Here is a 14151-nt window from a genome sequence, read left to right as displayed (position 1 = left end):
TTCCGCTATATCGCTCCAGGTACCGTTCTAGTCCCTCGCCGCCAGCCATTCAAAGGCCACGCCCAATTGGCCTGGAGCGGAGGACAGAAGAGAGCCGAATCCTTCAGGAAAGAGTAAGGGACCACCGCCAGGAAGAGGAACTGAGATACGCTTTCGTTCCCCCACAGTCGGACGAGAGCGATGTTCACGTCCGTGGCAGGTCTCCAAGCCCCCCCCTCCGTTTCAGAAGGACTCGATCGTATAGCAGATCACCCTCTGTGAAAGTTGTACATCCAATGCCAGTGACGCAGGATATGATAGACTGGGAAAACTATGAAGACTTCAGTTTCGACTGCGATAAAGCCGAGGCGTTGAACAATAGCGACTCCTTGAGTTTTGATACATCATCTGCTGAGCAGGACACCACACTGGTGGATGCAAACCGATTGACGGATGACTCCCGAGTCAAACAAGTCTATTATTCCCGCTACACTGGCGATGCAGAGATGGGAGGCAGTCATACTGCGCAGCTCACCGAAATCCACAATGGAAGTGGCGAGCTCTTCAAGTGGTTGTATGTCAGCCCATCGCCTGTGAGCTCGCACAACTGACAGGCATCTAGACACATTCAGCAAGACGTCATGAACTTTGATGGATTCTGGGTAAGTGTATGCACCAGTTCCATCGAATAGCAATAGGCTTACGTTCCCAAGACTGAGGTCACACGCCGAGTACATGTGCCAGATACGGAGAGACGAGCAATGAATCGACTTCGCGCTGATGTAACTCGGCAATGCGTCAAGACAAGATCTAACCCCAAAGGTGTGAACGTTGGATATTTGGAGCCCCAGTTCTTGCAAACACCACTGGAGCCCGCAAAGAAGAAATTCGATTTGGATCGAGACGAGCCTCTATCTGGCATGGTCCGCTGGCTCTGTATGCCATTCTTCATACTGAAACAGTACTCGGGACTTTTGGCGGGGTCCAGTTTGGCGTCGTTTCCTTCCCAGACACTGCTTCAAGCCCAGTACTCGAGAACTACACAGCAGAGGGACATGGGGCAAGCAGTTTGTGAGCTGGGAATTGCAAACAAGGGAGAGTGCTTTCATATTGAGCAACTGTGGTGTTTGGTCGTCGCAGATAGTAAGCCCTACGCTGCCTTTTGGGTGCTGGATCGGTACTAACCTTTGTGGTCAGCTCTACTCGTAACATGTGGTAGTATGCCGCGATCGAAACTGGAGGGCGATGTGATCAAGATTGCCTCTGAACCATCTCGTGCCTTATCAGGCGCATCAGTCACCGGACGAATCCTAGTCAAACACGGACACTCGTTGACTTGGAACTTGAGCCCGGAGCAATGTCCTACATGGTTTGTAAGTACGAAATCTCGCAACTTTTGAAGTATGCTCTAATCAGTTTAGGATTTTATTGCCCATTTTACAGCCTTTTGGCCGATGTCGCTGGAATTTAAAAAAGAAGACACTGTACTTACTGCCCGAGATTGGCCAAAGCTGCTCAAGTTCCTGAGTGCTAAGCGCCACAAGAGTGTGGTGTTGGTGCTAACTGCTGAGTGAGTGCCGAAGACGCCGTAGTCTTGGCGGACATGTCTAACGTGATGCAGTCGTGATGTATCTGCTGCACCTCGAGCTCTCCCAGCACCAGAGGAGGCGACGACAAATGCGAACGCCGAGTCCAGCGACACATTGTTGCACACCTTGGCCCTCATCATCCAGCGCCGTGAGAAAGGAGATAAGCCGCCGATGGCATCCGAGCTGAAGCTGCAACTAGAAGCTGCTGATAAATTTCTGATGGAGCAACCATCATACTCTACTCAAGCTGCGTATAGTGGGTGTACGACCATGTCACATGGTGCAGTGTTGGAAAAGCTGAAGCTGGAAGGTGCTGAAATCGAAGATGAGAAGAGCGATGCTCGCAAACGGGAGTACGAAGATGGAATAGAGCTGTTCAACATTGCAGAATCTGTGTTTCAACTGTTCCTCCCGTTGACCTGCGACGGGCCTACGACAGGTAAATTCTGGGGTGCTGTGTCGAATCTGGCTTCTGTTGGCAAAACCCCGAATGGTAAAGACTCTGAAGCTATCACCTCTCGACGCAGGGAGCGTGATTTGCGTATGAATCAGGGAACCATGCTGGTATGGCTGCGCCCGCTGTACCCCAAGATCAAAGCTTTCCAGGCCATCATGTCGCATGTGCCGGACGAGTATCGTCTAAAGCTAGAAGCGCCGCGGCAATTTGTCACGGCTTGGCTGCATATAGTTAGTGGCCTGGTCTTGTGTCGTGCTGGAGACAGCTTTTGGGAGACACACATCTCGACCGCTTCGAGCAGGCTTCTGAGTGAGGCAATGGATAGGATGGTACAGGATCTTCCGGCGCACGATTTACTAGACAGTGTCGTTTTACAGCCTTTTGAGATTGCTTCGCTGGCTGTGCTCAAGCTGCTGCAGGACCGCGCATCGCAGCCTGATGATATCAACGAGACCTATTCCCAGTACTTGGCATCTCTGGTAAGAAGGAAAACATGTATTCCGAAGCACATCAACAAAAACTAACAGGTTGTAGGACAATGACATTACTACAAAGCCATCTGACCGGTCGTATCAGCACCGGATTGATCTTGTTCGGCGAGAGCTGTCGGCTGTTCGGAGGACGGTAACTCGTCAGAGACATATTATTGCTACCATGAGACAAACCATGTATCCCAACGCAATGACAGACTTTTTCCGAGGTGGTGATGATGATATCTATATACCTCGGGGACGGTATGGCAATCATGCGAGAGGCACCCGCCATGAATTCTACACCGAGGGCCGAAGAGAAGAAGAGCACATCAACTCTGACTACAATCTGAAAGTATCTCCCACGGACAAGAATGGCTTCCGCGGCTTGCTCTTGACGGAGAACTCGAGACAGCTCGACCAGCGCGACTTTGAGTTTCGACGATACGTCGAATACGTCGATGATTTGGAACGAACCATTGCGTTTAAAATGGAATGGACCAAAGATCGGCAGGAAAATGCCGTGTATGCGTTTACCATTGTGACCATCATCTTCCTGCCGTTGAGCGCGGTGGCGGGCATCTTTGGGATGAACACGTCGGATGTTCGGGACATGAACTACAGTCAGTGGCTGTTTTGGGTAGTGGCACTGCCTGTTACTATCCTGGTGATTGTGGTTGGGCTCTGGTGGATGAACGAGCTGGGCAACGTGATGCGGTGGCTCACCGGGCAGCAACCCAGTGGCGGAGCCGCGGCCAATACGGGATATGGAGGCGTGACGGCAGAGCCGGCCGAGATTCGGTACTACTCGGACATGGAGGACGACAAGCAGCGTCGCTACAGCACGAGACGGACCTTGACGGGGAGTCCGGTTGGGTACAGCCGCAGACGATCGCAGATGCGGCAGCGACGAGTTCGAATGCCGTAGATTGCTGAAAAGTTATAATTCTTTTCTCTTTGGAAAAGGTATATATATATTTAAAAGAACAAAAAGTACATGAACCAAATAGAAAGAACATGGATCCGTCACGCCTGCTACCAATAAACATATCTGAAGCTGGTCATCTCGCTCATTATACCCTGACTAACAATGGCCCGTGTGGGTGATTTACATTCTCATTCATCATACATGTCGTAAAAGCACATTCTTTTCAGTAGCGATAGACGGGGCGATCGCAGCGGCGGCGCTGGTCATGGTGAACATTTTCATAGTGGACATTGTCATAGTGGCTCTGGGAATGCTCCCGGAGGCGATGCTGGTGGCGATGGCGATCCTCGATGTTGATGTGGATACGCTCGACGTCGTCGGACTCGCACGAGGTGCTCGGCGGCGAGGGCGGCGACCTCCTGGGCGCATCAATGTAGCGGAACTGGGGCTCACGCTGAGGCGGCGGCGGCGAGGGCGGCCTGGACTCCTTGGCCGACACGTGGACGTGGACGGGGGCCGCGGGCTCGCGAACAGGATAGGGGACCAGCTCGCGGACGGGATAGGGGACGGGCTCGCGAACCGGGTACGGGACGGGGACGCGGATCGGAACGGGGATGTAGCGGTCGCGCTCGATAATCTTTTCCCTGTCCCGTCGGGGCCGGTGGTGGTGGTGACGGTGGCGCGGCTTGGGCGACGGGGGGTCGACGTCGACGGCGATGACGTCGATGGGCTCCGGCTCCGGCTCGCATGGCGGCGGCGGCGGCGGAGGCGGCGGAGGAGGCAGGCATGGCTCTGGCTCGGGCTCGGGCTCGGGCTCGGGGACGGGCAAGATCACCACGGGCTCGGGCTCGGGGCAAGGAGCCGGAGGAGGAGGCGAGGGCGGCGAGATGCAGGTGACGCGCGTGCGCTTGCGGATCTCATCCGGAGGAGGACGCTCGAGGTAGAGCTTCTTCTTGTGGTGACGGTGATGGTAGTGACCTGAACCAAGGGTGACGCAAGGGATTTGTCAGGACATTATTCTTACAAGTCGGAGAGGGGGGGTGGCACAACGGGCGGGATCATCTGGGAATGATGGGGGGGGGGGGGGGGGGGGCGGAAGAACAAGGACAATAGTTACCCATAATGTACTGTTGGATTCTTGGATTGATTTTTTTCTTCTCCCCTTGGGAGTTGCTGGACTGCGACCGTGACAAAGTATGAGAATTGTCCTGTGTGATGATGTCACCAGCTGAGCGTTTTTGTAGGCAAAGCGGAACCAGCTGGGCCTGAGATGGAAAAAGAGACGGGGAGGTTGTTGTTGAAGAGGGAGAAGGAGAAGAAGAAAAAGAAGAAGAAGAAGAAGAGGAATAGATTTAGAAATCTAGGCAGCACGAGAAATTAAGCTCAGAGACAAAAACGAATGCAAGTCATGCGCTGGGTAGGCAAAACAATGTCCATTTTTGTTTTTGCCGAAAAGCAAGGCAGAGAGAGGAGAGAGGGACCGTTTTCGATAATAAGGACCACACCAGCTATATCAAGGGTGACCTGCATCTGCCAAGGTTCTTGTCTTTTTATTTTTTATTTTTTATCATTATTTTTTTTCTTGCGGGCATCACTATTGAAGAAGAGGGGAGGAGGAGGAGGAGGAGGGGGGCTGTGAAGTTCAGCTAGTATGCATCTTATGACAATGACGTTTGACCTTCTTGGCTCCCCTCCTTGTCAGTCATGGGTGGACTGGACTGGACGGATGTACTATTATGGATGGTCTTGCGCCCCGACGACGACACGAGGAGCTTGCCGAGGGGATGGATGATACGCTGTACTCTACTAACTACCGAGTACTAATAGTGAGGCTAGATGACGGCCCAATCTGCCCAAATGTGGGAAAAGGGGAGGAGAATTCAGAAATGGCCCTTGTTTTTGTTTTCTGGGTCCTTTCGGGTTGGGTTGGGTTGGGTTGGGTTATTATGGAAAAAAGACTGTCCGAGAATAATGGCTGGCTGGCTGCAGAGGTCGTCAGGCGTCAGGATGGTGGACTACTATTACTTACTTGCATAACGAAAACGAGGGGGTACATGGAGGTACCTTTGCTGCATAATTTGCTAGCTGAGGTACCTTTTCCATCCCACTTTGGTCATCTTTGGAAACTCGTTGTCTGGCCCTTATAACCTGCCACGTCGCGCCTCCTCCCTGGGCAAGTGAGGCTGCCTCTTATTGCAAAACCAAATTTTTATTTTAGCAATCATCAATCTTATTGATTTATTAACCTTCTAATAAATTTATCCCTTTACATTATACCAAACAGCCATTTCGGTATTCCACAGCATGACGTCAGCAGCCGGCGCGGTTGGTAGCCAGGACCCCGAACCATGCCAGCTCGCGAATGATGCCTATACCGTCGGCTGGATTTGCGCCTTGTTTACCGAGTATGTCGCCGCACAGATCTTCCTCGATGAGAAGCATCTGCCTCCCGCCTTTACAGCCAAACATGACAACAACAACTATACTTTAGGGCGCATTGGCAAACATAATGTCGCCATTGCTGTTCTACCCGGTGGTGAATATGGCACAGCTTCGGCTGCCGGCGTGGCGCGCGACATGCTCCATAGCTTCCCTAACATTCGAATTGGGCTCATGGTTGGCATTGGAGGTGGCGCACCGACATCGAAACATGATATTCGACTTGGTGATGTGGTAGTAAGCCAACCTGAAAATGGACAGGGAGGCGTGTTCCAGTATGACTTTGGCAAGAGCATCCAAGACCAGCCATTCCAAAGCACGCGCTTTTTGGCGCCGCCACCACCTATATTTCTCACCGCAATCAATGGCTTGAGGGCAGAATACGAAATAGATGGCCACAGCATTCAGGAGGATATCAAGACGTGTCTAATGGCAAAAAAACGTTTAAGAAAGAAATACAGCCGCCCTGATACAGCGACAGACCGACTGTACCACTCTGATATTGTCCATCAGCTAAGCGAAGCATCTTGCCCGAGTAGCTGCGGCAGTGACAGCTCATCTTTGATCGTACGCACCGAACGAGGCGAGGATGAAGATGATCCGGCCATTCACTACGGCCTAATTGCCTCCGCGAACCAGCTGATGAAGGATGCCAAGCTTCGAGATCAGTATGCAAGTGAGAGAGGGATTCTCTGCTTTGAAATGGAGGCAGGTGGTCTAATGAACCACTTTCCATGCTTGGTCATCCGCGGCATATGTGACTACTCTGACACACACAAAAATAAGGGGTGGCAAGGCTACGCGGCAATGACAGCGGCCGCATACGCCAAAGACCTGCTCAGTAGGATCTCGCCAAATAAAGTAGAGGCAGAGAAAAAAATTAGTGAACTAGTTGAGAATGGTAAGCGCTAAATATAACCAAACAGCTATTGGTAGCTAGCTAATGAGATATTGGATTCAGTTCTATCTGTGTCGATTGATACCAATAGCAGAGTCCAAAGTTTGGAGAACCGTGCCTGCCTTGACGAGATTGGGCAATGGCTATCCCCACCAGACCCATCGACAAATTTGAAGAGAGCCCAGGAGCTGCATCAACCAGGTACTGGCCGATGGCTGTTGCAAAGTGACAAGTATAAGTCTTGGAAAACAAACCCAGGGTCTTTCTTGTGGCTACATGGAATCCCAGGTTGCGGAAAAACGATTCTCAGCTCCACTATCATTACTGATTTACAGCTGCAGAGTCTACAGTCCGTGCTGTATTTCTACTTCGATTTTTCTGATGAGTCGAAAAAATCGACTGAAAATGCAGTTCGATCCCTTATTTGGCAACTATACCGTAAACAGGCAGCTACTCAGGGCATTCTCGAACAAATCCATAAAGAAAACACGGAGAGGACGGAGAGACCCAGCATTACAACGCTAACAGATACTCTTATAAAAATGCTTCGCAAATGTGGTAGGACATGGGTCGTTCTTGACGGTCTCGATGAATGCGAGACACGGCGTCAAGATAGAGCTGATGAATGGATCAAGAACATCAGGTCCTGCAAAAATGCTCACTTACTCATCACAAGTCGACCAGAAGAAGATATACAGTCAGCTATCGAGTCTTGGGCTGATAAAGAGACGATCATTCCGCTTCAATCGGAATTAGTGAGAGACGATATTGGAGAGTATATTCACTCTAAAGTTGATTACATCGGGAAAGGTAGATGGAAAGATCGTCCCGATATTAAGACCAATATTAGCGGCACTCTGAAGAGCAAAGCTGATGGAATGTGAGTGGTTTGATCCTTCTTCTGTCCGTTCCTACTTCTAACCTTGCCAGGTTTCGGTGGGTTACCTGCCAGTTCGACACACTGGAAAATTGCCTAAGCCCGCACGAAGTCACTGAGGCTCTAGCTACACTTCCTCAATCACTTGACGAGACATATGAACGAATACTAAAAGGCCTGCTTCCAAGGTCTGAGCCAACACAACGACTATTACAGCTATTGACATATTCAGCGCGGCCGCTTACCCTCGACGAGGCGGTTCATGCGATTGCTGTCAAGCCAGAAAGAAGAGACTGTCGTTTTCATCATGATTTCAAAATACAGATACACAAAGAGATTACTAGATACTGTTCGAGCTTGGTTTCTCTCGTACAGAAACATGATAAATGCGAACTTCGACTCGCGCATTTTTCCGTTCGGGAATATCTTCAATCGAATCGACTAGATGCAACTGCGAAAGGTTATCTCGGGGAAAAGGAAGCAGCAAAAGCTATTATCAATGTCTGTCTATCATATTTACTAGCGGTGAAGCTGCCACAAGGAAACATGCTACTGGCAGAACAATACCCTGCCGTGGTACCTACGACAGACCATTCCTCGAACATTCTTCGTGACTGGTACAAGTTGCTACCACAACTAAGAAAAGAATATCCATTTGCGAAATTTTGCGCTCAATATTGGCATACTTATGCCTATATACTTGAGTCCTCAGATGGCAATGTTCTTCCGGTAGTTAAAGAGTACTACCACAACAACTTCGCTTTTACACTCGGCTACTTGCTGCACGCGCCTGATAAATATGGCGAGATCTATTTTCCAACACCGACTCCTCTATATTATGCATCCTTTGTTGGCCTTCAAACGTCTGTGTCTATGCTGCTGCTCGAGGGATCTATAGATATAAATGCGGAACAGGGATGTCACGGAACTCCGCTCCAAGCAGCTTCTATTAACGGGCATGCTGCCATTGCTCAAATCTTGATTCAAGGCAAAGCAGATGTCAATGCAGTTGGAAGAGGAGAGTATAGCTGTGTCCTAGACGGGGCAGTATGCCGTGGACATTTGGCAATTGTTAAGAAATTGATTGACAATGGTGCGAACGTCAACAAAGATTTTGCGGAAGGCGAGGACGACTCCTCCAGAAACAGCCGTGATTGGTGCAATGCCCTCCAAGCTGCTTCGTATTATGGACACCAGGAAATTGTCGAAGTGTTACTTCTTAAAGGCGCCGAAGTTAATACAGAAGGGGGAAAACATGGCCCAGCTCTTCACATTGCTTCTGCAGAGGGCTATCTAGGCATCGTTCGACTCTTGGTTCAATTTCGCGCTGATATTAACGTCAGCGTATATAGTAATCGTGATGCTCTTGACATGGCTATAGGGCGAAACCACCGTGGAATCGTCGAATTCTTGCTTGAAAGCGGAATTAGGGGATACGACGAGGGCCTTGTAGTCGCTTCAGAGTTGGGATATCCGAGAGTTGTTGACATATTACTCGAAAAGGGTGCCAAGGTCAACGCAAGGGGCAAGTACAATACTGCTCTCGAGGCTGCCTCATATAATGGACACAAAGAAATTGTGGCAACTCTACTTCGAAATGGCGCAAATATCAGCTTACCAGACGAAGATGAAAACACTCTTCACAATGCTTTACTTGGAGTAGGACCAACTGAAAGACCGAGCGATTATCTGGAGATTATTAAACTCTTGATTAATCATAAAGCTGACGTTAACGCTCAGGGTGGGCGTTATGGCAATGCTCTGCAAGTTGCTTGTTCAAGGAAAGGATGTCAAGAGATAGTCAAAACTTTACTTGAAGAGGGCGCTGATGCCAACGCGCAAGGGGGGGTATACGGTAGTGCTCTTCAAGCCGCTTCCTCAAAGGAAGGATGCCTAGAGGCTGTAGAGACTCTTCTTGAGAATGGCGCTGATGCCAACGCGCAAGGTGGACATTACGGGCATCCTCTTCAAGCTGCTTCGAGGGCAGGGTACCGAGAAGTTGTCAATGCTCTCATTCAACACGGCGCAGACGTAAACGCGCAAGGGGGCCTTCACAGCAATGCTCTTCAAGCTGCTTCATATAGCGGACATCGAGAGGTTGTCGAAACACTTCTTGAAAAGGGCGCCCGGGTAAACGCGCAAGGTGGATTTTACGGCAATGCTCTTCAAGCTGCTTCACCTAACGGACATCGAGAGGTTGTCGAAACACTTCTTGAAAAGGGCGCCCAGGTAAACGCGCAAGGTGGATTTTTCGGCAATGCTCTTCAAGCTGCTTCATATCACGGACATCGAGAGGTTGTCGAAACACTTCTTGAAAAGGGCGCCCAGGTAAACGCGCAAGGTGGATTTTACGGCAATGCTCTTCAAGCTGCTTCACCTAACGGACATCGAGAGGTTGTCGAAACACTTCTTGAAAAGGGCGCCCAGGTAAACGCGCAAGGTGGACGTTACGGCAATGCTCTTCAAGCTGCCTCAAGGCGAGGGCATGTACAAGTTGTCAAGACTCTGATTAATAGGGGAGCCGATGTCACCGCGCAGGGGGGGCAGTGTAATACTGCTCTCGAAGCTGCTGTGCAAAAACTAGAGCAGGCAGACCGTTCTGGATGGTTTAACGCGCCCGAGAGAACAAGGTGCAGGGAAATTATTGACATTTTGATTGAAAAAGGCGCTGATATTACCATGAGTGGCGCAATATTGGAAGAAAATATACAAGCCGCCCGAGGAGCAGAACAGCAGCCTATCGCCGCCGATGTTCTGCTTCGGCTATGGAAGGGGAGATGATGATACGGAAAGTTCCAGGCATAGTTGCGGCAGTTGCAGGCCCATTTCGAATCGCAAAGGCAAGTGTAAGACGAAAAATCAATACGGCTACTCAAGAGTGACATGAATTTCATTGCATTTGTTACATCTATACCTTGGAGGTATGTTTTGGACTTGGATTCGATGCTCAAGGTTACATGTACGAAGTCGCTGGTTGCTATATGTACGAATTGGCTGGTCTAGCCACATCCGACCAAACCTGGCACTAGCCTACTAAGATGTCCGATACAGTATCTACTTATCAAAGAGATCAAGAAGAGGAAAGAGCCACAAAGCCATTTAAGAGAGTGGGTGACGTGGCCAGCTTGCATTCCCAGTTCGGCGTTCTACAGGCGCCTTGCAGGTTCTCGTCCCTTTGCGCCGCTGCAGTAATAAAAGGCTCCGTGGCGCTTCTTTTTTATTGAAAGACCTTTCCCAGCCTATCAGTTGGTATCGCCCTACTCAGTCAACGCCACATCCCACGTGACAGTTGTTTATATTGACGTTGATATAAAACACGTATACACCCTATCCTTCTTTTCACTCTAACAAGTTATTGAACTAACATGAAGCAAAACAATTACTACATTACTCACAATGAGCTGTCGAGTAAGTTTTTCTTTATCCCCATGTCTAGCTAAATATAACGTGCTATTTTCTAAATAGAGTCCCTCCTCTAGACTCTACCTGACTTTACCAAGGGTCTCAAGACGGAACCTAAGGGCATGCTCCAGCTAGGCAAAGATGGTGTCTTTCGTAGCCTGTCTGGAGACGGAAAGATCATTGACGCTAAACCCTTAACGTGGGAGCAGTACAAGCAGGTGCTGGAGAACTTGAACCTCTTGTCGCAATATACGGGAGGCCCGGTCGACGGCACAAAGCTGCCTGAAAGCGAATGTATCATCCCCAGCCCGGTGCTCTTGAGTAGAGAGTCTCATACATAGTAATGCAACACATATATTTATACTCTGATGGATTCTGGAGCTCACCGTACTATCCGTGGATATCTGTCCACTAATTGTATCCAACACAGAGACCTTTGCGTGGCAGTGGCACACCGACAATTCCAAGACAAATATCACACCCAAACCTTAAGCACTGCTCGTGATAGTTGCAGTGATAGGCGAGATTATAACAAGCTCGAGGCTCGAGGAGAGCATCCCGCGGCTCGAACCGCTTCTTCACCGCGGCACCGGGCTCGGGTCCCTTGGCATACTGGAGGGACATCTGGTAGCGTATCTCAGCCTCCTGCTGCGACGTGATGGCGACTTGCCCAACCACGTTGCCAGCCTTGACGAGCGACTGCAGCTCGCCTTTCTCGCTGAGTTGGATGATACCACCGGGGTCGGTCGCTGCTGAGTTCTGTAGTACGTTAGTGGCTAGTTCCTTCGTTATAGGCATACGTACCTTAGTAGCACGAAGGTAAGAAGCGATTACTATCTACTAGAGCTAGTAAGGAATTATGTAAGGGAGGTCGCGACGGTATATAATAGAAATCTATAACGTAAAGATAATGAATAGGGAGCTATAGATAATAGCTATAATAAGAAGTGTGTGTCTTCTACGCCTCTTATACTATGGTCGTATAAATGTGAGGCTAGCTACGTAAAATAGGATTCTATCCTCCCCTAGTCTAAGGAGTGTCTTAATCTTATTACTAGAAGGCTATATAGGAGTATGTACTAAACTTAAAAGGTAAGTTAAGAGCCCTTTTATACTAATACCCTACTTAACTATTATTAGCGTACGTGACGGGGCGGGAGAGCGAATCAAAAAACGGATGCGCGGACAGCGACATTCGCAATACAAAGAACAAGTTGGGCATCAAGCGCAATGCAAACATGACGCGCATAGCAAGGCCATGTGAGACTGGGTCTTGGAAGGAGAAGAATGGGAGGGCCTTCTATCTCTACTACCTGCGACTAATAAGCTTGCGGGAATCTATCGCGACCGGCAGATATACTTTTTTTATTTTTTGATGGGACGCGTGTACCGTCTTCGAGCGTCCACGTGGGATGTTGTGTGAGACAAGAAAAGGGCACGCCGGTACTCCGTACGCTGGTGAAGAAGAATACTCTGGGGAGCACGCGGCTCATCCCGCAAGAAGAAAGCAGAAAAAAAAAGCAAAGCCTTTCTTCCCAGAAATTCCCCGACCATAATATTACCCGGCGATTCACGATGTGACTTTTTTTTTTTTTTTGCAAGTGCGGGAGGTGCGGCAAGTTCCCTCCCATTATTGTTCGGCGCGGCAGCCAACTTTGGGCCCCGCCGGACCGCCCCGGCGACCGGGCAGCCAAAATAAACTTGGTCACTGGGTATAGGTACCTTTTAGGTAGGTGGGCCGGCACTCGGGGGGAGGGGGGGGGGGGGCTGTTGGCTCCGGCGGGGCCCGGAGTTGGGCAGGTAGGGTAGCAGTAGGTATCAAGTAGGTGCCCGAATTTTGAACAATGGCAAAAAGACGACAAAGAAGAAGAAGAAAAGGAAGGAAAGCAGAGGAGAAAAGGACAACAGATATTTTTTACAAAGGGTTGGCGTAATAACAACCTTTATCATATAGGGATGACCGCACCATTCTATTTTTTTTTTAGATGCGGCAAGGGGAAAGGACAAAGTGACGTATATGAAACGCGGCAAAAAAAGAACCCAAAACTCGGACTTGAGATGGACCGCTACTTACTCCTCAACCTTGCCCTATATTATCGGACGACTTGCGAGAGAGAGAGAGAGAGAACCGAATCGGGCAAACGGAAACATTCCGACCGCCCCAAGCCAGGGACACACACACGACGCATAGAGGGCAAGACAAGCACCCGGTCAGAAAGAGAGTCGCGTGGCCGTCCGATCCCAGACCGAGGGCTTTGCGCGCATTACATGATGGTGGAGGAGGAGGAGTTAGGGGGGGGGGGGGGGGGGGGGGGGGGCGTTAAAAGGCCACCTCGTCAGCCCCAGGGGAACTTGCTTGTCACGCATGACGGGCTCTGAAACCAAGGTGTCGTCGTCGTCGTCGTCTTGGTCGTCTCCTACCAACAGCAGTGGCGGTCGCGCTCGGGGAGACGAGTACACGAACCTGAATTGACTAGCTTGTAGTCTAGAATTGGACATTGCGGACAATTTCTAGGCAAGTGACCCGGCCCAACCCCCAATATCTAGTAAGCAGTCGAATGCGATGGAGGAGATATCGAATGCTGTAGGATCTATCCAAGATGCCATTAACCAATTGTTGGCAGAAAGGGAAAATCATCCTCCTCCTCCTCCTCTTCCTCCTCCTCTTATATCGCACAGGGAGCAGTTCGAGGCAAAAAGAAAAAAAAAAGCACGTTCTAGTCTTGACGCAAACGGCAACCAACTTTTTTGTTTCACGAAACGGTCAAGGCGACCCAACCTCCCCCCCTTCCAAGTCACACGAGCGACCTAGAACGAACAATGGGCGCCTCGCCGAAACGACAAAGCGAAGTACTGAGTCGTGATGTTTTTTTCCCCCCTGGCTGGCATCTATGTACCTCAATTACGCGATAATCATTGCACCTCCAAGTGTGGATTGAAATGCACGATACCGACGTCTATGCTTTGGATGAAACGTAGACACACACTCTTGAACCAATTTTTTCTTCTGGTTCATGAAACAGAAGGTGGGCTGACATTTTTTTTTCTTTTCCCCTGGGATTGTTCGTGTTATTATAATTATGCCGGCAAGGGCCCTAGATTGTTTCTGCCA

At 49.8% G+C, this 14151-nt stretch overlaps 5 protein-coding genes across 5 annotated transcripts; 3 read left to right on the top strand and 2 right to left on the bottom strand.

Annotated features, from left to right (window-relative positions):
- Positions 1-275: 275 nt before the first annotated feature.
- On the top strand, positions 276-3423 carry V2A60_000109 (uncharacterized protein; the record flags this gene model as incomplete). Its single annotated transcript, XM_083251480.1, has 5 exons — positions 276-553; positions 602-641; positions 1491-1549; positions 1601-2504; positions 2560-3423. The coding sequence occupies 5 exons, from the start codon at positions 276-278 to the stop codon at positions 3421-3423; spliced, it is 2145 nt and encodes a 714-aa protein (XP_083107606.1).
- A 223-nt stretch (positions 3424-3646) lies between these two features.
- V2A60_000108 (uncharacterized protein) lies at positions 3647-4544 on the bottom strand (the record flags this gene model as incomplete). Its single annotated transcript, XM_083251479.1, has 2 exons — positions 3647-4401; positions 4541-4544. The coding sequence occupies 2 exons, from the start codon at positions 4542-4544 to the stop codon at positions 3647-3649; spliced, it is 759 nt and encodes a 252-aa protein (XP_083107605.1).
- Positions 4545-5727: 1183 nt separating this feature from the next.
- Positions 5728-6774, top strand: V2A60_000107 (uncharacterized protein; the record flags this gene model as incomplete). Its single annotated transcript, XM_083251478.1, has 1 exon — positions 5728-6774. One exon carries the CDS (start codon positions 5728-5730, stop codon positions 6772-6774), a length of 1047 nt encoding a protein of 348 aa, XP_083107604.1.
- Positions 6775-9558: 2784 nt separating this feature from the next.
- Positions 9559-11380, top strand: V2A60_000106 (ankyrin repeat domain-containing protein; the record flags this gene model as incomplete). The annotated part of the gene is made up of 3 exons (XM_083251477.1): positions 9559-9668; positions 9722-10064; positions 11117-11380. The coding sequence occupies 3 exons, from the start codon at positions 9559-9561 to the stop codon at positions 11378-11380; spliced, it is 717 nt and encodes a 238-aa protein (XP_083107603.1).
- Positions 11381-11450: 70 nt separating this feature from the next.
- Positions 11451-11798, bottom strand: V2A60_000105 (uncharacterized protein; the record flags this gene model as incomplete). The annotated part of the gene is made up of 1 exon (XM_083251476.1): positions 11451-11798. A coding segment is annotated over one exon (348 nt), but the record flags the coding sequence as incomplete, so codon positions are not given.
- Between the last annotated feature and the right edge of the window lie 2353 nt (positions 11799-14151).

This window comes from Cordyceps javanica, chromosome 1 (assembly GCF_051103115.1).
Source record: "Cordyceps javanica chromosome 1, complete sequence".
Classification (NCBI taxonomy): domain Eukaryota; kingdom Fungi; phylum Ascomycota; class Sordariomycetes; order Hypocreales; family Cordycipitaceae; genus Cordyceps; species Cordyceps javanica.
This window is presented reverse-complemented; position numbering and strand designations above follow the sequence as displayed.